The 22,658-nt window shown below is 36.2% G+C and overlaps 1 protein-coding gene across 1 annotated transcript in view; it reads left to right on the top strand.

Moving 5' to 3' along the window:
- The window catches only part of LOC127635274 (collagen alpha-1(XV) chain-like), a 119,689-nt gene that overhangs the window by 94,303 nt on the left and 2,728 nt on the right, over positions 1-22,658 (top strand). The window contains exons 25-41 of the mRNA XM_052115182.1: positions 532-618; positions 965-1,000; positions 5,384-5,437; positions 5,995-6,051; positions 7,606-7,665; positions 7,797-7,838; positions 9,412-9,433; positions 10,473-10,550; positions 10,730-10,755; positions 10,969-11,067; positions 15,027-15,171; positions 15,836-15,903; positions 16,602-16,730; positions 16,847-16,897; positions 17,081-17,134; positions 19,209-19,406; positions 20,378-20,487. Coding sequence (XP_051971142.1) covers positions 532-618; positions 965-1,000; positions 5,384-5,437; positions 5,995-6,051; positions 7,606-7,665; positions 7,797-7,838; positions 9,412-9,433; positions 10,473-10,550; positions 10,730-10,755; positions 10,969-11,067; positions 15,027-15,171; positions 15,836-15,903; positions 16,602-16,730; positions 16,847-16,897; positions 17,081-17,134; positions 19,209-19,406; positions 20,378-20,487 — 1,316 coding nt within the window. The remainder of the gene's footprint in view (positions 1-531; positions 619-964; positions 1,001-5,383; positions 5,438-5,994; positions 6,052-7,605; positions 7,666-7,796; positions 7,839-9,411; positions 9,434-10,472; positions 10,551-10,729; positions 10,756-10,968; positions 11,068-15,026; positions 15,172-15,835; positions 15,904-16,601; positions 16,731-16,846; positions 16,898-17,080; positions 17,135-19,208; positions 19,407-20,377; positions 20,488-22,658) is intronic.

Genomic DNA, 22,658 nt, shown 5'->3' with positions numbered 1-22,658 from the left:
ATCTCATTGTGATCTCATAATCTCAGTCTGGAAATAAGGTATTATAATAATTGAGTATTGTGTGAAACTAAACACTAGACACGAGATTAAAGAGTAGCTTCGTACTGAATCACTGAGGGACGTAAGTGCAGAGTTAATGACTACCAGACAAAATCTGTGTGCACATACACTTACAAGCACAAACGATCTATACACAACAAACTCCACTATCACCAGGACTCAGAAAACTGAATGAAATGATTCATTGCTTGTTTCTTGAAAAGGGACTTCAATGCCACATGAGGTTTTCATTAACCTGTGTGTGTGTGTGTGTGTGTGTGTGTGTGTGTGTGTGTGTGTGTGTGTGTGTGCGCATGAAACAGAATACTGCAGAGGTTTGCATGTGTATCATGTTCTGTATATGGGCTTCCTACATTATCATAAGTGCTTGCCATTTATGGATTGGTATGCGAGTGTGTTTTTCATTATGTTCTCATTTAAATTTGTATTTTGCAATTACTTGTGTATGTGTTTGCATATGTGCGAGCATAGGGTCAGAAAGGAGAACCAGGGTTTACAATTCCAGATGGAGTACTGATGTCTGGAATTACTGGGCCACAGGGACCAAAAGGACTTAAGGTCATTGGCAACTTTGTATACCCACACTCAATGCTTTTAACCACTACATTACATGCGCAATCAGTGTAGTCCACTTTAACCCAAATTCTTAATCTCTTAATATATTTGAGACAGTTTGGTACATGAATCAGTTATCTTGGTTATGAAGCAATTATGTACAGTAACCAAATATTAAAGATTGAGGAACTAAATTGTACAATACATTTTTTTTTTTAAACATATTAATGAACCACTCATTAGAATGTGTGTGTGTGTGGGGACGGGGGGTGGGGTGCTCATCCCCCTCAATGTCTGTTGTGGTCTATTATGCCAAGTTATAAAGTATTAATTTTGTATTGTTTCACAGGGAGAATGTGGTGTTCCTGGACCACCTGGAAATATGGTGAGAGGAAGATGTCTGTGCCTATAATTCTCTCCACTCTGACACATATAGTGTATTAATGAATCTGCCTTCTATATGGAGTTTCAAACAAAAGTTCTGATGGACCATGTTCAGTTAATCCCACTAATTTTAGCTGATAACTTGACAATATCATCTGTTGAAATTTCTTCCATTTCACTGTAAATTACAATAACAGCACATACTCTACATTTAGAAGTGACAGTATAGTTTATATACTTACTTTTCCTAATCTATATGAGCTCAATATTCAAAGCCTTTTTACCCATGCTCTTTTGTAACATATCAAAAAAAGTTTCACTGATTCTTGAGAGAAGGGACAGAACATGTCTTGCATACAAAAGTCATCTTTATGTAAAAAATCAAGAAATTAATAATAATAAAAATACTGGAAAAGTTCAATCTAAAGGAAATGTGTATACTCAGGGCATTTATTACTATTTTAAAAATGCATGCTCTATACTTGGAAGCATGTGTAAGTTAACCTGTCCTCAGCAAGAGGTAACAATGTTAAACTGCCAAACAAACTGTTTATAAATGCAACACATTTATAAATGGTGGATGCAATAGTAGGACACGTGGTCTGGTAAGTTTTATATTTTTTACATTTTAAGCAAACAATGTTTAAATCTCTGTAGCCACAGCTTCATCATGTCAACTCCGTCATTCCCATTTTGATAATTTCTGTTAGAATTGTGGGATAAATTTGACCATTTTAGTTTAGGTTATTGAGACAGTTTTAACTGAGGAAAAAAATCTAAATGGCTTCAGTGTACAACACATGGTTAAGATGGAAAAATATTCAATTTTGTCAACTCATTTTCAGAATAGTGTGAAAATAGAAAAACAAATTATAGAATGTATTTTATCACTTAACTCTTTTGCTGAACACCATTATTAGATAATTAAAGACTTTACACTCTTTTTGGATGGATCCAATTAAAATAGCATGCATTTGTGTGTCTGACGATGTAGACACAAATGACAGTAAGATGTCATTTATAAAGTGAATAAATATCAATTTTCAGGAAAAAAAAAAGCATTTTTATAAAAATGTGTTCCCTTACATGGTTTATTTGCTGAGACCTTTGTCAACAAATATATCCATTTCAAATTAATTTAGTATAAAAAAAAAAAAACTTTTTTAAACATGTTTTGCCCCTTATCTCAAGAATCAATGTTTTAATAAAAACATCATGAAGCAATCCAAACACACTGCAAAGTTGAAATTCACTAGTTTATTAATTATTAATTTATTAAAGAAATAGTTTACCCCAAAATGAAATTTCCCAAATTCTGTCATCATTTACTCACCCTTGCCATCTCAGACTACAACCCCAATTCTGAAAATGTTGGGACAGTATGAAAAATGCTAATATAAAAAAAAGAGTGATTTGTAAATTATATTCACCCTTTGCTATATTGAAAGCACTATTATAAGCACATTATATGATGCTTTACCTTGTGAATTTCATTGTTGGGACAGTTGAGTGTTTACCACTGTGAAACATCACCATTTCTTCTAATACTTATGAAGCATTTAGGCACTGTAGACACAAGTTTAAAAAGTGGAATTTTCCCCCATTCATCCATTATGCAGGTCTTTAGTGCACAATTGTACAGGGTCTTTGTTGCCGTATTGTCAATTGGAGATGATCAGGACTTCAGGCAGGCTAATCTAGTACCCGCACTCTCTGCTTATCTGGCCAATATGTGGTTTGAAGTTGAAAATTCTGGGATATCCCTGGAAAAGACAGTGCTGAATGGCATTATATGCTGCTCCATTTGACTTATCTGTCTGCACTAATGGTGCCCTCACAGATGTGCGAGTTACCCATGCCATGGGCACTGACATGCACCTGGCCCATATAGACGCTGGCTTTTGGACCTGATGCTTATAACAGCTTGGTTGGTCCTTTTCCTCTGTGGCTCGGAGAACACAACAGTTGTGTTTTCAAAAACTATTTGAAATGTGGACTCATCGGACCAAAAAACACAGTTCCACTGATCTACTTTCCATCTAAGGGGAGATCAAGCCCAGTGTTGATGTACGGCTTCTGCTTTGCATAGTAAAGTCTTAACTTGCATCTGTGGATGCAGCGGCGAGTGGTGTTGACTAACAATGGTTTACTAAAGTTATCCCAAGCCCATGTTCATGATATCCATTACAGATGAATGCCAATTTTTAAAACAGTGACGTCTGAGGGATCAGAGATCAAGCGCATTCAGAAGTTTTCATCTTACCCTTTACGCACAAGATTTGACCAGATTCCTTGATATTTTTAACTATGTTGTGCACTGTAGAAGGTGAAATGCCCAAAGTCTTTCCAATTTGTCTTTAGGGTACATTGCTCTCAAAGTGCTGGATTTATCTGTTGGCAAATTGTCTCCTCTGTTCATTGTGTCAAGAAATGAGAGTAGAGATCCAAGTGCAGAGGCAAAGTTAACAGGCTTTATTTTAGAGCAAACTCAAACAAGACTGATGGGCAAGGAAGTATCAGGCAGGGCTGATGAGCAGAGAGTAACCCAGCTCCGACTGCAGCGTGGCGATGGAGATTGTGTTTTTAGGCGTGTGTGCATCATGGCAGTGTGGAACGTAGATCCGCGAGGAATCCTTTGGAAGAGAGTGTGTTCGTAGGCGTGTGTGCTTTGTGGCAGTGTAGAGGGAAAACCAATGAGGAATCCTCAGGTGAAGAGTCAAGGCAAGCGATGAGGCAGTCAGGAAGTAACCGTAATCCGGCCACTAAGGCGAAGACTGGCAACCAACACAGAATACATGTAATTGGACCGACTAAGGCAGAGAGAGCGAGGTGAGTCTAACATCACACACAACAACAATCTAGCAATGAACACGAAACAGAGTAGGGTAAAAGTAAGCAGGAAACAAACAAGGGACATGTGCCATCAGCCAGCAGAAAGATGGCATGATCAGCATTCCCATGGAATCAATCAGGGTTCCCATGGAAACGCTGATTCCATGTGCCGGCGGCACCTGAAACATATTAGGGAGAGAACGTCAACACAACTAGAACAAACTGGTGGACTCACCGAGACCGTGACACCTTGCTCTTGAAGGACTAGGCTGTTTTTGGAGGCTGCTTATATACTATAACATGATTGCCTCACCTGTTTAACATCTCCTTATTTTAACTCGTCAAATTGTTATTAGACTTAAATTGCCCCTGTCTCAACTTTTTTGGAGTGTGTTGAAATCATATTATTTGAAATTATTGTACATTTAAAAAAAAGAAATTCACAAGGTAAAACATCATATACAGTAATGTGTAGGTGTGGTGCTTTCAGTATAGCAAAGGATGACCATCATTTACAAATCACTCCTTTTTGTTTTATTAGCATTTTTCATACTATCAAATTTTTTGGAATTGGGGTTGTAGTATAACTTTCTTTTTTTCTGCGGAACACAATCAATGATATTTTGATAGAGATGTTATGTGTTTATATTCATACTATGCTAGTAAAAGGGGTCAAAACATGTCAAAATCATACAAAAGGACATACAAACAGCATAAAGTTAATGCATGTTGTTTAATTCACGTCTTTTGAAGTGGTATGAACAGTTTTGGGTGAGAAGCAGACCATTGCATTATATAGATATAAACACATTATCATCCATCGAAATATCAATCAGAGTCTCAATCAGTCATGTTTGTTTGAGTCCATTTCTATTTCCCAATTCATAATTGTTTATTTTTCCTGTGCCTTTGCTGTTTGATACAGCTGCTTCTGTTCAAAATGTTTTGGAAAAAGTAGTTAGGCCAGAGTTGTCCTGTACAGACCAGATTACAATGAGGCAGAAATTCTGGCACATTATATTCTCTTAGCTTGGCCTCATTTGGCTGTGCACCTGTTTTAGTGGGTTCATTGTTGTGTTTGTGAGCAGTCTTGCCTCAATGTGATTGTGTGTGTGTGTGTGTGTGTGTGTGTGTGTGTGTGTGTGTGTGTGTGTGTGTGTGTGTGTGTGTGTGTGTGTGAGCGTGTATTTATCACTTTGTGGGGACCAAATGTCCCCATAAGGATAGTAAAACCCGAAATTTTTGACCTTGTGGGGACATTTTGTTGGTCCCCATGAGGAAAACAGCTTATAAATCATACTAAATTATGTTTTTTGAAAATTTAAAAATGCAGAAAGTTTTCTGTGAGGGTTAGGTTTAGGGGTAGGGTTAGGTTTAGGGGATAGAATATAAAGTTTGTACAGTATAAAAACCATTATGTCTATGGAAAGTCCCCATAAAACATGGAAACACAACATGTGTGTGTGTGTGTGTGTGTGTGTGTGTGTGTGTGTGTGTGTGTGTGTGTGTGTGTGTGTGTGTGTGTGTGCTTGTGTTATTTAATTCAAACCAGGGTCCAATAGGTCCGACTGGAGAAAAGGGGGAATTTGGATTTCCAGGACGTCCAGTAAGTAACCTAATATTCCAGTTCCTTTAACACAGTGCTATACCATGACACTATATAATGTCAGTGAAAACACCAAAAAACATAATTTCATTTCATAATCCGAGATCACTAGTTGTTGTACAATCAGATAATGGTCATTTTGATTTATTGTGACTTTCATATTCATTCATACTTAAATGGACATAATTTACTGACCCCAAAATGTATTTGGCCGCTTAAGCCACAATTAAATTGTGCAGTTTTCATTGCATTAGCAATCAAAGAATAGAGCCTTTCTTAGGACCAATTTCACTTTTTGCCAATTACTTGGAACTATTTGCTCCCTGAGGTTATTTTTAGTGAATGTATAAAGTATTTAAATTAATTTGACAGTTTTGTAGTTTTGCACCCTTACTCCATTTAGTATGGCACACTATGTCTGTCTTATGAAGCTGAGTTTGAGACTTATGTTAACTGCTCCCAAATTCATTTACAGTAAATGATACAGCTGCTGAGGTGAGTAGCATTATTGCTTGCTGTAACTGATTATCATAGGATTGACTTATGATTCTTCTCAGGGTCGTCCTGGAATTAATGGACGTAAAGGAGAAAAAGGAGAGTCAACAGGATTACCTGTGAGTATTTTCTACAGATTCAAACGCTGATTGCTTGTCATCGTCATCTAAACTTGGCATCAAACATCCTCATAAAACACTTATAACTGACACTGTATCAGGGTGTAGCGCTCACTTACAAAACCAATTACTTCATTTGGAGCCTTTTTTCCCATTCACTGTCTCCTATTCGAATTTTAGCCGTAAACCATACCAAAACCTAAACCAAATCAGTCTGTGTTTTATGTGTTTTTAGTGTATTTTCTTATGAGAAAACACAACTAATGTCCTTTAAGCTCTAGCGCCACAACATCCCAAATTAACTAATGTTAGGTACTGTGGGTAGATATCAAACAGTAGCTAATCTACCTAACTGACTGTTGTGTTGGCTGTCATGGTAACCACAACAACTCTGATTCGAGGATCTTGCTTTAGGATTATGGGTATTGTAGTTCTTCACCAGGAATTCTGCAAGGACACACAATTATTTATGTATTTATTTTAGGTAATTGAAATCATGAAGTTAAGGCTTTTACAGAAGTATATGCTGTTTTTCACAACATCGGATCCCGTGGTCAGTGTTTTGAAAGGTTTACACGTTATTTCTAATTACATTTAGATTTTTTTAATTACATATTTACTTCCAAAACTTTAGAATTATGTTGTCTGCTAACAGGAACAAAAAAACAAAAAAATAAATGTTTGTCATGTGGTAACATCTGGCCAACAGGTTTTATTAGATTTAAGTCAAAAATATTATTTTCAATCAATTAATTAACCTTAATGACATGAAAGTCCAGTTGTTAAGAGGTGCAGATGGTACAGACCAGTCAGTGCACATTAGTAAAAAGTAGAAATACAGACGGTAATACAGTAAAAATGGCAGGTGACTAATACAGTGCAAATGATAATGTAAAAATACTGAATATATAGAGTAGTTCATTTTTGTTGAAATGTGATAACAATTTTATATAATCCATGGAAGATTCCCATTATATTGCAGATAACATGTTAAAGAGACAGGTGCATTGACTAAGTACAGCATTGAAGTAAAGCAAACATGGCTGGTTACCACTTTTAAAGTGTACTGTATGTTACTTGCTTTTTCAAAATTTTTACTCTGCTCTTTAAGAAAATTAATGTTTGCTCCTCACATATTTATATCTTTTTCCCAAAACAGCACTATATCAAATTGTTGCACCCATCAGAGAATTAAGCATACTGTAACAAGAGCCTAAATGATAGAGCCTCATCATCTTTCTGCGCAATCTGAAAACAAGAAGTTAGCTTTTTATCTTCCTGATATTAAATGCTCAAAAACGACCTAGCAGCAACAAAACAACAAACATCTTTAATCATTTAGAACTGGAGAGCTGCTTTTCAAAATAAGTTTTCCTTTCTATTAGCAAGCTGATTGTTGTGTGTGTTGAAATACTATCCACCACAAGTCTACTGTGAAGTGTTTTTTTAATTCTTTATTTCTTGATGTTTCTTAATAGTTTGCATCTTCAATTTTTACCCATTCTTGTCTGGCTTGTGTCCATCATCTTCCACCAACCATCTTTTATCCCATAGGGTCCGCCTGGTCCTCCCGGCCCACCGGGACGTCCAGGAATATTCAACTCTCCTAAAGGAGTAAGTGACTCTCTGTTACTCCTTCCCTCTTTCTTCCTCTATTTTTCTCTGTTGTCATACACACACTGCGTGTGATGTGTATTTGTAACTCTCTCATGCTCAGTGTCCACTTTACCTTCACGTTTTTATAGACAGTGTTTCCGGTTCCTCCTAGACCTAACTGCAAAAAGCCTGTAAGTGACTGAGCATGTGTTTGACATATTAAGTAGTTGTCTAAGGCTTAATTACTTCATCATCATCATCATCTTCTTCATCATCTCTGAACCAATTAACTTTCACTCTAACAGGTCGCTCAATGATTACTCCTCAAACGTTGGTTCTTTTGTCATAAATAAACCATCTTATGAGTAATGCACATTCTAACTGGCAACTCTGCGGCTACGTTCATGCAACAACAGAAAATGGTTGTCAGTCTTGTTTAAGAGTGCTAAATGTGGTCCCGTTCACTCCTCGTTCGGTTATAATAGAGAGTGAAAAACTTATTCTAAAACTGAAGTGACTAAAAGTGTAAAATGTTCAAGATTTGCAATCAAATTTAGAGAGCGAATTCAAGATCACTCTTGATGGATATTGGCAAAAGTCCCATCTAATGTGTTAAATAGCATTATATAGAGTTCATCAATGTTTTTTTTTTTTTTACTGTTGTTTGATTTTCCACTTTAAATACAGCATGTGGCACCTTTAGGTGGAGATGTTTGCCTGTTGTCATTTGAAGATGTCTTTAAAGAGACTGAAATGGCTTATGGACAGTGTCAATTACTTTGTTGTTGGGCTTTATAGTTCTATTCACAACATTTCTAAGTATTGCTGTTGACTCATAGAGAGCCAAACCCAACTGTTCCATTGACATGTTCCATTTGACTCTTGTTTTATCCAAACTTCTATTAAATCACTGGAGATAGCAGGAAACTCGTGCTGCCTATTTGAATAATGACACATCAAGGCTATATTCTATGGATAATTATCTAAAATAAGCACTTAATTTTTTTGTTTTGTTTTGTGGGTTTTTTGTTTTTAATGAATGATTTCATTAAAAACAATGAAATTTCATTAAAAACAATGATTACAAATGGATATCTCATGATTCCTGGTCCATAAGCCAGAGCAGCCATCTTTATGAGATTTGTTTCAGCATGCTGCATGTCACATGGACAGAGGCATGGTCATGGTGTTCGGGTTAGTGTGCTTTGAAATGAACTACTGTAACTATATGGCAGAATGATGCCAAGGACATGAAACCTTCAATCTTTTCTTGGAATTCTGCTACATTCTTGTATCCCATGTTCTCTAACAGCATGGAATGATGAAAATCAGCATTGTTGTTTGGTTTCCTTGTTATAGCTTTACAGTCCCCTGCTGATTTTCTTTACAAATTAATGTTATCTCTTGGATTGAGATCCCCTGGCATTATGCATGTAGACTCAGAAGGAAAGGGTTAATAAAATACAATATTTACTACATTTCTTTCCTCCCCTTAACAGACGTATGCAGTAGTTATTAAACACCTCAACATCTGTTATTTTCATCCAATCACTTCTGTTGTAGTGACAACAGATCTACCATATCAAGTCTAATGTAAAACACTACTCTTTAGTTTTTCACTAACATAAGTTACATTTTCTTAATCCAAATGTTCCCGATTTATCCAGCATTTGATTTTTCATCCAGATGGCTAAAGTCTGATTGCTTTAAATTTACTGTTTAAGTTATATTCACACACTTCTCTCTTTGTTTGATTTTGCTCAGGTTAATGGAGATTCTACACAAGGTGAGTTTAAATTCTTTAGCGTTATTTTCTGATTATCGTACTTGTATATAAATCTGGTAATTTATTTGTATTATCATGGATGATTTCTATATTAAGTATCACAAAATGTTTTTTGGTGGTAAACGTCAATTAAAGTGTTCTATAAAAAATAATAATAAAAATATGGATGGATGGATTGGTGTGTGTGTGTGTGTGTGTGTGTGTGTGTGTGTGTGTGTGTGTGTGTGTGTGTGTGTGAGCGTATATTTATCACTTTGTGGGGACCAAATGTCCCCATAAGGATATAAAACCCGAAATTTTTGACCTTGTGGGGACATTTTGTCGGTCCCCATGAGGAAAACAGCTTATAAATCATACTAAATTCTGTTTTTTGAAAATGTAAAAATGCAGAAAGTTTTCTGTGAGGGTTAGGTTTAGGGGTAGGGTTAGGTTTAGGGGTTAGAATATAAAGTTTGTACAGTATAAAAACCATTATGTCTATGGAAAGTCCCCATAAAACATGGAAACACAACGTGTGTGTGTGTGTGTGTGTGTGTGTGTGTGTGTGTGTGTGTGTGTGTGTGTGTGTGTGTGTGTGTGTGTGTGTGTGTGTGTGGAAAAGTTTTTAATTGTTTCAGCAGCCCCAAACGGTATATAAACACTTAAGTTATGAATATAATTGTATTAAATAACAAAGGAACAAACAAAGCAAATGCAGCTAGACTTTTTCCTCATTAGACATTTTTACAATTACTTTTTACCAAGTGGTCATTCATCACATTGACTACTAACATTTAAGAGCCAGAAAGTGTCCAATACATTTCTTTATCATTTTGATTAGTATATTGATTGTTTAAAATCTAGAAAAACATATTTTGGTGAATAATTTTCCTTGAAAAGCATGTTTTTGCTATATTAGGGTTAGGCTGACATGTATACCTTTTAAGAGTCTAACAATCTTTTGGTGCCACTGTATATTTCCTGAATTATCTGTAATCTTCACAAACTTTATATTTCATGCCTAAACCCTTGTTATTTATGTTGACTGCTTCACCTGTAGAGGGAGCTAGCTGCTCATCATCAGGAGCCAAAGGGGAAAAAGGGGAGAGGGGTTTTCCAGGTTTACCATCTTTCTCAGGTATGTCCTCTCTAGTGCTGTCAGTTTCAAAGGTACACTCATGGTTACATCAAATTAAAAGTGTAACAGAACTCACAATTTCACTCTACACATCCATTCAATTCAAAGTTTGAGTTTGTCACTTCATGTGTGTCATTTTGAATTCATGTTTATGAGTACTCTGATCCATTCTTTTATAGGCCATACACTGGAAACCAAAGTTACGGTAAGTTTAAAATTTCAAATATAATTTTCATACATTTGTTTTTAAAGATGTTTTTAGAAAATGTCACGTTTTGGAAGAAGATGTCTGATCAGCCAATCAGGCACAAAGCAGGGCACCTTGGGCAAATTTAGCAGTGTGAAACTCTGTTCTTTTGAGTAATTTTTGTCTGTTTTTGTGAATGTTTGTTTATTTTTTGCTTTTTGTGTTTAACAGGGTGATAAAAGTGACCTTGGCTTTAGGGGAGAGAAAGGAGAAAAGGGTGAAGCCGGGATGCCGGGGCTACCTGGGGTCCCTGGAAAACCTGGCTTGGTGGTGAGTGGACATACAGTAAACACATATGCACTTAAATAAACCCTCTGCCATGAGAAAGCAGCTAAAAGCATGGTAAGAGCTCTTCCTATTAGAGTAACAGCGATTGTACAACAACATATTTCCATTCAACTCAAGTACAGTTGTCGGATATGCATTTATTTTAATGCACCCATTGCGGAGTGCTGGTTAGCCTTATTTTTCTGCTCTCTCTCTCTCTCTCTCTCTCTCTCTCTCTCTCTCTGACTGCTTTTCATCTCATTCTCCTCTCTTCTCACTTTGTTTTGTTCTTTCATTTATGTTTGTCCCTTTCTCACCATCTCATTCTGATTTCATGCTTTCTTATGTTTTTTTCTTCACACTTCTCTGTCTCTCTGTCGTCTTGTCCTCATCTCTATTCGCTCAAAGTGATGTTTGATATTCCTATGTGATTCAAGATTTGTTTGATTTAAAATTTGCCATGAAGAATTAATTGGCATGATGAGTTTCACATTACTTTGCTTCTCCTGGGTAAATAGCCTTCATTCAGAGATGAAAAAGATCACTTTGGAAAACTAAACCACAATGAACTGTGAATCACTTTGAGGATAATGACTTGCATTCACTTTGTGTCTTAGATCCAAATTAGGATGGCGTAACACATAACAAATCAACTTATTTTCCAGCTATTGCAAGAAGTTTCCAAACCCTTAAAATGGACCCAAAGCAAATCATCTACTTATAATAAGTGTATACTAGATTTGAGATAAATGTTTTTTGCTGGTCCGATCTCACATATATATCATAGATTATAATTATGTTGACTTGACGATACCAACATACTGTTATTCTACAAAATTTGTTTAGGGGTTTTTCATGAAATGAAGACCAACATTTCTGACTGTAACTCCTCCTAGAGCTTTCAAGCTACCTCCATCAAACTCACCACATACAACACCTTCAGAGTGTTCTGACTTTTATTCATAAATCTTTGTAACTGATCAGACTTACAGTTTTTGTACAGCGTACAATCAATAGATTTAAAAAAAATCCCTGTTTGAATGTTCAAATGGGCCAATGGAATGCTTGTAAAATCAAACTTCAACTGTCAAAAATTCAAATATAAACAAACCCACAAAAGGCCTTCGATCTGCTTTAAGATCTGCTTTGATTCTGTGGAAGTAGTTTAATTTATGTACATGTGCTCTCTCTCTCTCTCTCTCTCTCTCTCTCTCTCTCTATCTATCTATTGATCATCTATCTAACTGCATTATCATGTAATAGTCTGCATGGCTATCTACAGTTGAAGTCAGAAGTTTACATACATTTAGGTTGAAGTCATTAAAACTAATTTTTTTAACCCCTCCACAGATTTAATATTAGCAAACTATAGTTTTGGCAATTCGTTTAGGACATCTACTTTGTGCAAGTAATTAAAAAAATAAAAATTCAGACAGATTGTTTCACTTTTAATTGACTATATCACAATTCCAGTGGGTCAGAAGTTTAAAAATACTAAGTTAACTCTGCCTTTAAGCAGCTTGGAAAATTCTGTCAAGCCTTAAGACAATTAACCAATTAGCGTCTCTTTGCTTGACATCATTGGAAAATAAAAAGTAATCAGCCAAGACCTCAGAAAAAAAATTGTGGACCTCCACAAGTCTGTTGGCAGCAATTTCTAAATGCCTGAAGGTAGCACGTTCATCTGGGACCACAAAGCCATCATACTGCTTAGGAAGGAGATGCATTCTGTCTCCAAGAGTTTGGTGTGAAAAGTGCAAATCAATCCCAGAACTCAGCAAAGGACCTTGTGAAGATGCTGGAGGAAACATGTAGACAAGTATCTATATCCACAGTAAAACAAGTCCTATATCGACATAACCTGAAAGGCTGCTCAGCAAGGAAGAAGGCACTGCTCAAACCTGCCATTAAAAAACCTGACTACAGTTTGAAAGTGCACATCTTAATTTTTGGAGAAATGTCCTCTGGTCTAATGATTTTTTATTTTTACTGTTTGGCCATAATGACCATCATTATGTTTGGAGGAGAAAGTGTGAGGCTTGCAAGCCGAAGTACACCATCCCAACCCTGAAACATGTGTGTGGCAGCGTCATGTTATGGAGGTGCTTTGTTGCAGGAGGGACTGGTGCACTTCACAAAATAGATGGCATCATGAGGAAGGAAAATTATGTGGATATATTGATGCAGCATATCAAGACATCAGCTTGGAAGTTAAAGCTTGGTCTTTAATGGGTCTTCCAAATGGACAATGACCCCAAGCATACCTCAGAGTTGTGGCAAAATGGCTTTTTTACAACAACTTCAAGGTATTAGAGGGGCCATCACAAAGCCCTGTCATCAATCCGATAGAAAATTTGTGGGCAGAACTGAAAAAGCTTGTGCGAGCAAGGAGGCCTACAAACCTGACTCATTTTAGCCAGTTCTGTCTGGAGAAATAGGCCAACATTCCAGCAACTTAATTTGAGCAGCTTGTAGAAGGCTACCCAAAACGTTTTACAATGTAAAGGCAATGCTACCAAATACTAACAAATTGTATGTAAACTTCTGACCCACTGGGAATGTGATGAAAGAAATAAAAGCTGAAATAAATAATTCTCTCTACTATTATTCTGACATTTCACTTTCTTAAGATAAAGTAGTGATCCTAACTGACCTAAAACAGGGAATGTTTTCTACGATTGTATGTCAGGAATTGTGAAAACTGAGGTGTATGTAAAATTCTGACTTCAACTGTATCTAGCCATGTTAGTGTTAATGTTTGTCTTATTTTAATGTCTGTATATTTTAAAAATTAAAAATAAATTTTAAAATTCTAATACTAGTTTAAAGGGGTTATGGCATGCCTTTTTATTATTGTAATAAGTTCCTTGTGGTTCACTTATAATGTTAGTAAAGTAGTTGTAAAGCAGTCAATGGAAATGAGGAGGCAAGAACCGGCTTGACAATATAAATAATATTTTTAATGATAAACTTAACAGACAAATACACACATGACAGACATGTCCGTAAACTATCTCTCTCTCCCGCACAATCCTCCGCAGTCGGCCTTTATCCCTCTCGGAGGGGATAAGGGACCGGGTGTGTATGATCACGACCCGGCCCCACCCTCCGCCCTGCCACAGTAGTTTTTTGTTTTTGCATAAAAACAAAAACAGTCATTTATTTGTAAAACATGATCATTTTCCACCCTCATTCTGAGCCTCTGTCAGAAATGCTCAGTTTTGGTGCTGCCTCTCCTTTAAGATATGAGAGTAAACGGCCACTGTTCTGATTGGCTCTTTGCTCTTGACTGACCTGCTCTCTCCTAACCATCTCACTGCTCACTGCTGTGGAGGAATTAGGGAACAAGTTGTTTTGGCAGCTTGGTTTCAACAAAATATTTTTTATAGTACAATGAACACTTACATGCAAAAAGATCAAGGGAAATTTTATTCCTCACATCATGACCCCTTTAAACTTTCAGACAAGAATTTATCTAGCCAATGTCATAGTTTGTCTTGACAAACAACTTATCTAGTTTATTGTGAATTTTCATAAATTCTTCTGAAATGTTACCAGGTTCCAGTGCTTTAAATTATGACGCTCATAAGACATGGGCTATGTTCAGAAGAGCATGCTATGGTAGTACTCATACTATTTCTGCAGTATCTGCATCTTCTGTATGGAATAACCCAGTGTCCTACTACATTAGGAGTTGATATTCTTTTGTCACACTGGAGATGGACAGTCAGGCTTAGCGCATTGCATTGTACCATGTAGTGTTCAGAACATCTTTTATATTCTGCACATGCAGATGGCAAATATAGTAGGTCATCGGGGTATTCCATGAATGCAGAAATGTCACACCATAAAAATAATTTTGTAGTATGCTGTTCCGTAAACATACAATAATCATGTTCAAGACTGTATGCTCTTAAGTTTTAATGCTATGAAGTATGTAATAATTATGGTTTTGTCTGTAGGGGCCTAATGGGGAATCCTTTGTTGGACTGCCTGGTCATCCAGGACCACAAGGACCACCTGGTGCACCAGGTTTTGGGAAAACTGGTGTTGCTGGGCCTCCTGGTCCACCAGGCCCACCAGGCCCACCTGCACAATACAGTTCTGGTAACAATAAATATTCAATAAACATAATTCTACAATATTGCTGCATATCTCTCTTAGCCATTTAAAAAATTCCTTTAGATTGCGTCATTCCATCAGTTCAAACCACTATTAAACGTTCACACAAAAAATCTAATTCTGTCATCAATTACTCACACTCATGTCATTCCAAACTTGCACGCTGCTATTTTATGTGGCACACAATAGTAGAAACTTAAAAATTTCGACTTTTGTGTACTACTGAAAAATAACAGCCAATAGGTTTGGAACTACATGAGGGTGAGTAAATAATGACAGAATTTCTTTATTGGGTGAACCTATCCCTTTACACTAACAATCCAATCAATGGTGGCGATCAAATTGATCAAGAAGTTCAGAAAAGCATTACATATGTTCAAGCTCCTCTGTGTATTTGTTTCAAGTCATCCTGATTTCCTCTTCTGATGCGGAAGCGCCCATGTTGTTGATTTAAGCTTATGAGGGACCAAATGGCCTTCAGTGGAAACACGCCTCCTTCACACGCTATAGTTTATCCCTACTGAGTGTGCTAACAGCTATTCATTTAACTGTGATTAAAAACAAACAGGGCCTATGGTAGAGTTCTGCTACAATCACACTTTGATATGTATAAAGAAGGGTAACACTCAAGGGTTTCATGTTGTTTCAGGCGTAATAATCCCTGGCCCACCCGGGCCTCCCGGGCCCCCAGGAAGAGCCTCTGATACCTCAGGCACTGTGAGTAAAAGATTAAATAAATAAAAAAACACCACCACTGCAATGTAAAATCATAGTTATCTGTACTTCAGCTGTAATTTCACTGTGTTCAGAACAATAAGTCCCAGATTCCCATTGTGGACAAGCTACCATGATCTTAAGATGCTCACAGTTTAACACAATGGTAAATTAGGTAAATACTGTAGATTGCATGGTTTTCAAAATGCAGTAATCTCTCTTGATCCCAATATGCTGATAGCTGATCTTGGCCTTTGAGAAACCGAACGTGATCTGGGTTGGGATTTTGGAACATGGTGTAAAGGATTCTTACTTTAATGTAAAAAGGCTTAGGGGAAATGTAACCCGGTTTTGGGTGTTTGAAGCTCATTTACAGGCGCCAAAAAGTATTTGGACACTTGAGCCACGCTATGATTGCTATTGCATTAGATAACAAATATCAAGGCAAATTTCATTTATTTAGAAGAATGATAGCATAAGCACAGTTCTCAAATAAATAAATAAAAATGTATAATCTCTCTCTCTCTCTTTCTGTGTGTGTGTATATATATATATATATATATATATATATATATACTGTGTGTATAACTGTGGTTAATAATGTGTGTATGCATACCTGTATACTGTTCAAAATGGAGACAGTATTTGGACACTTTCTGGTTGTCAAACTTTAGTAGAACCTGTCCATGCCATTTCTCCAGGTCAGGAAATATGCAAGTCTTCAAGCCCTGAGACAGCAGACTCATGTGGACGAGGAGGGAACATTGTCCTTTGTTACTGATATGGGTAAACTCTATATTAAAGTCCCAGGAGGCTGGAGAGAAATTCAGGTAAGCTATACATGATGTCCAAATTAAATGATTAATTATAATCAGATGGCTTATGTTCAGTTTCTGGCAATTTGATAATTTCCATTTTTATTTGATTTGATTTGGTCTTTTCACAGCTTGGTGGACTGATTGAGATGTATCCACCCCCTGTCTTCTCAAAAGATGATGTAAGTACCAGAGTTTTGGATCTCAATGGACACCATTTGTGGATTTTATTAAAGACAAAAAAAAAAAACTTGAAGAAAGTGACTATTTTAAAGATTACGTCATTACTTTAAATGAATTAAGTGTGAAAGCGTCTCCGTGGATTGAACTAGTCAAAACTGAATTGGCTCATTAACTCTCTACAGGCCGAGCCCCTGATGCTGACCCCTCAACTCACTGGAATCCATGCAGGAAGTGCGGTAAGTCTCTCTGTATACATTTGTGTGTGTGTGTGTGCATACTTAGCACAAAAATTGTCCCTCAAAACGAACTTGGTGTGTTTCTATATTTCAGCTATAGGGCTGGGCGATATCTAGAATATTCATCATGTATTTGCAATAATTTGCTGATGATATAAAATTAAGCAATGTTGTGAATTCCGCAGAAATATTTAAGCACGTTTACATTACTTAACTAATTAAAAACTGTGAGATTAGAATACTTTAATGATCACCCCTTGTCTTGGGACTGGTGAGTAAGAGTGTGTTAAGGCAGAGATGTTTTAAACAATAACAATGTTATAGTTGATCATTTCCATTCATTTCTGTGAATTGATTACAACTCTGAATTAAGGATTCACTGGCGTCATCACTCAAATGTTCAGGGAAGTGTCCATGTGGCCTTTCTCATGTATTAAAAAAAGATTAAAAAATATATATATAAAAAAGAAACAGTGCTTTTGTTTAACTTTTTATTGCATTTTACTTCTTGCATTATAACATTTGGGATCTGCTTGGCTAAAATAGCTGTTTGGTTAAAAAGATGGTTCCTCTGAAAAAAAGCCAGAGCAAATACATAAATAATGAGATGAGAACTGAGAATGATCAAGATTTATGGCCTTTAGTGTCAGACAAACTATTTGGTACTGTCCCTTTAAGACCTATATGTGTAAATGAGCTCTTGTAAAATGAGTAACAACACTTACATACGTGTGATTGGTTTGCTGCCATTTTAAATATAGTTGCTATTTTTGTATTTGTTTGGTTATAATGATGGTTAAGTGAAATTTTTTTAGAAGTTTCCGTAGTTTCAGAGCAGACTTGAATGACAAGATAGAATGAGTTTGTGTATGAGTCTTCCTTTGTTGTGTGTGTGTTTTATGTGTATGTGTGTGTGTGTGATGCTTGACTGATGGTTGGCTCCCACTTCTGGAAACTTTCTCCATAGTGGCAGTATAACCCCAAATTAAAGATTGTCTCATATCCTACAATTTTACAAGGTACCTCTGGTTCTAACTCAATGTAGTGCAAAATGGAACCACTGAATCCTCTCTCACCCCATCTTACCTCTGATACATTCCCAGGCTGTCCTCCACTTAAAAGACAAATATATGATGTTTGAGATTTGTCATGGTTTGGTTATGAAAAACATTGGTCTGGCTTTTTCTCTGCCTCAAAAGCCTCAAATGATCAGGACTCTAAAATTGTCCTTGTGGTTTCCATAGCTCCAATTTTAGACTAAATTACGGTGCTGTCCATCTGTTGCCATGAAGAGCATCCCAGCCAGTCTCTTTTTACCATTTTATACTATTGTAGACTTTTTTCTCCCTGAAGTCCACTTATAATGTTAGTAACTATAAGTTATAAAGAAAATGTTCTAAAAAAGAATCAAAGTCTAAATTGATAATTTAGCTGATCATTTTCCTCTCCATCCCTTAGCATCGAACAAGCTGTTTTAGCGACTGAACCTTCACACCAAACTCCTTTTGTGTCCATCTGTGCATTTTTTGCCATGTGTTTCTATGTAAATGCACTAGACGGATGTATGTGACCATTGTGATGCATCCAGCTGTTTTTCAGAATCTTACGCCGGAGCGACATGCTTTTTAGGTGACATGTATGGTATAAAGGAATGTCAACATTTAAAATCTTGTCTCAAGACACCTGTGTGTTGCGCTGCCTCTAGCTTTTTTTTAGAGCAAGAAGCATTTGGTCTGAGTGGTCCATTAGATTCAATGTGTAAATGAGCTCTGTTATGATTGGCCAAACACTTCGAATGTGAAATGAGTTGCAATACTTCATTACGGGTTGTGGGTTTACTCCAATGCCAATAGAGCTGGCATTGCTCTGTCCTTATTCTGCAGTTTTGGAATAATATCTATCCTAATTCCTCCTTAAAACTTCACAGTGACTAGGTGGGCAAAGTTATGATGCCAAAACTGTAAAAGATATTTGAACAACCTGCTTTCGTAGCATAGTTTCTTTAAATGGTTTGAGTGGATTTTGTAGTGAAAATCCTGTGTATAATGGTATTTTATTGTTAATGTTTTCACAGCTCAGGTTGGTGGCTCTCAACACACCAATGACCGGAAACTTGGGCTCCATCAATTCAGTTAACAAGCTTTGCAGGACTCAAGCTCAAGCTATGGGCATCCGAGATGATTACAAGGGCTTCCTCTCTCATCATCTTCAGGACCTGATTGACATAGTTCAGCCAATGTACCGTACAAGCATGCCAATTGTCAACTTAAGGGTAAAACATATTTCTAATTGTATTTTTAAATTATTTTTTATAGAGCCTTGGTAATAATTGTTACTAATCATTCTTAATCAAGATCGCTACTAATGAACCTTGTGATGTTTTGAAGAAGTTTCAGTAATATGAAGGACTCACATGTGCCTGTTTCCTGCATTAACATTTAAGGTCTATTCACACCAAAAGTGATTTTTTTTTAAAATATTATTAATTTAGTGTTTTAATGCAAATCACATTTTAAATAGTTACAACACTTACTTATGGGTTGTGGGTTTACTGTTGGCTCCAGTTTGGCTTGCATTAAAGGAATGTTCTGGGTTCAATACAAGTTAAGCCCCATTCACTTCCATTGTAAGTGCCTCACTGCAACACAGATTTTTGCTTTTTTTAAAGAAAAGGAGGAATGAGTTGAAATTAATTTAGGTGGTATTCAACATTATGCCACAAATGCTGTCCATTGAGGTCAACTTGTATTGAACCCGGAACATTCCTTTAAGAGAAATGTCACACTTATAGTGAAAATTTGTTCAAAAAGAGAAGAATTCATTTTATTTTATTTATTTATTATAAATGTTTATTTTATTCTGTTACTCACCAGCCAATATGACTATATTGTATTGTCAGATGGCTTTCATTTTGCATTAAATAAAATTCTGTTTATAATTTCAAATGCATTGTATCTTGCCTGTAAGTACTGTATGTGACCAGAGTGCTTTTTTATTGTGCTCTTAGTGTGAATAGAGTAATTAGTCTGTGATGTTTTTTTTTTTTTTTGCTTTTTTTTCATTCTTATAAATAAATAGCATAAATAGACCCTAAGCGTTTAAATTCACTGTTTTTAACTGATTTCACACATCTTTATACATATTTTGGACACTCAGTTCCCTTTCGAAAGGCCTTTTATTAATTGGAGAAATACTGTATGTGGAATCCAATGATTAATACCCTTGTGTGATTTGTCTCTGTAGGGCGAGGTCCTCTTCAAGAACTGGAACAGTATCTTCTCCAACCATCTCCTCCCTCGCGGCATCCCTCTTTATTCTTTCGATGGGCGAGATGTGATGAGTGACCCCTTCTGGTGTGTACACATTTCAAAGCTGAAGTATAAATTAACTCAGTTTCAGATCAACATTATGATCCACCCGGTTAAGCGTTGAATGCACTCACGGCCTGTCAGCACATAATTTACGGAGATGAAATGGAGAAAAGCTTTGAAAAAGATTAAGTTAGTGAAGAGCCAGAATAGAATACACTTCAACAACTTGTTGATCCAATCATGTGCTTAAAAGATTCAGAGGTTTGTGTTGGCTGAATGGTATTCTTTCAAACGCATTTTAGGCACGCAATTGCACTCATAAGCTAAAAGACGAAGATGAATGTTTTGGGTCATGAGTAGTGTTTAGTCCTATCATTCTACCTCATTAATTGCTGAAAGGGCTAGCTCACAGAAAAAAAAATACATATACAAATAATTTACTCACCCTGATGTTGTTCCAAACCCACAAGAATTAATTTCTTCTATGGAACTTAAACTAAGTTACGTGCTAGTCAGAATGCGTATCTGAGGTTATGAATAAGCCATTGCCGTAACAATATGCTATATACAGCGCAAAATCCTAAACAGTCTCCAAATACATGAAGAATTTAAGTAGCTAATAAATGTATGATCATTATTATTTAATTATTATTATTATTATCTTATATACGTTGATATATGTTTAAATTAATACATTTAGTTTTTTTAAATGTTTGAAAATGTGGTTGGGTTCAATACTTTTTGTCATACTGCACATTATTAAAAGTATACGTTAATTTCGGTGACTAAAATTATGTAATTTTAGTAAGTAATATAAAAATGTATAAGTAAATATAACAAAATTTAAAGGACATTTTCATCAAAAGACTACATTTTTGACTAAAACAAAAATCTGTACAAAAATTTACTTTGCGTATAAGCTATATACAATGAATGGTGACTGGAGTTTATAAGCTTCAAAAAGGATGCAAAAGCACCATAAATGTATCATAAATGAGTGCAAGCAACTCATGTGCTATATTCCAAACTTTGAAGTCATGCAATAGCTTTGTATGAGAAACAGATCCAAATTAAGTTGTTATTCATTGAAAATCTTACTCTAGCTGAATTAATCATTCTGAAGGATTTATTCAGGACGTTTTGACACAGCAGTTAACAGCTCACTACAGAAGAACACTTGAATTTTTAAGTGAACTTTTCCTTTAAAGGCCGTACAGAAACTCCAAGTAATTAGATGCAGATGTTTAGCAAAGTCCAGTCGAAATGCTCTAAGAGCAAAAGCTACTTTCATCGTTATCATTGCTATTCCTTGAACATGTTTATGGCCAGCGTATTTGTGAACAGCCCTTGCGAGGTCTCTAATGCTTTGCCAAGACTCTGTGCGAGACCACCACTTCCGTAGAGCACAAACACAGCTTGCCTCCTTGTAGAACAACTAAAGGATGGCCTAACCACAATCCAGACAACAGTGGCTACACCTCTCTCTTTCATTTCTCATTTTTCCACCCGTGTATTTTTACATTTCTTTCTCTGTTTACGTGTATTTATATTTCAGAGCGGTAAATATAGCCTGTTGTATGAAGCACCAGATGAGGCATTGACAGCGCAGCAGCAATTGTGGTTAGCGAGTAGCCTTTTTAGGGTTGTTTGTGAAGTAGGATGTTTTCTGGGCCCCCGCAGGGACTTGGGTTTCAGGAGAGGTATGAATGGATGTAACAGAAAGAGACATTTCACAGACCTGTCAAGATCCAGTGTGTCATAAAGGCTATGTTAAGGGTTTAATAAGCAAGACACACCTCACTTGTCGTGCTAAGATGTATGTCTGTTTTTCACAAATCTCTCAGCTTTAAAGTGAGACTGACATGCATTTATCCAAGCTTTCTTATCATTGCCTATATATTATACATTAAATATACAGCCTTTAAATATTTGATTACTGGGTTTGTTGGGAGGTACAGATGAGTAAAAGCCTTGTTCTTCAGTGGCCTATTAAATTCCACATGTTGTGGAAGACAAATTATGAATTTATTTCAATAAACCTTTTTAATGTGTTGTTTATCCCTCTCTTTGGGAGATCCGTATATGTTCTGTGTTTCTCCATGGACAAGCAGTTGTAGATCACTGTATATTTTGGCACATAAACTTGCCTTATCTTGAGTAAGATTGAAAAGTAGGACACATATTTTTTAGCATAAACTGGTGTGTACATCTAC

The sequence above is a fragment of the Xyrauchen texanus genome, chromosome 42, assembly GCF_025860055.1.
Source record: "Xyrauchen texanus isolate HMW12.3.18 chromosome 42, RBS_HiC_50CHRs, whole genome shotgun sequence".
In the NCBI taxonomy this organism is placed as follows: Eukaryota; Metazoa; Chordata; class Actinopteri; order Cypriniformes; family Catostomidae; genus Xyrauchen; species Xyrauchen texanus.
This window is presented reverse-complemented; position numbering and strand designations above follow the sequence as displayed.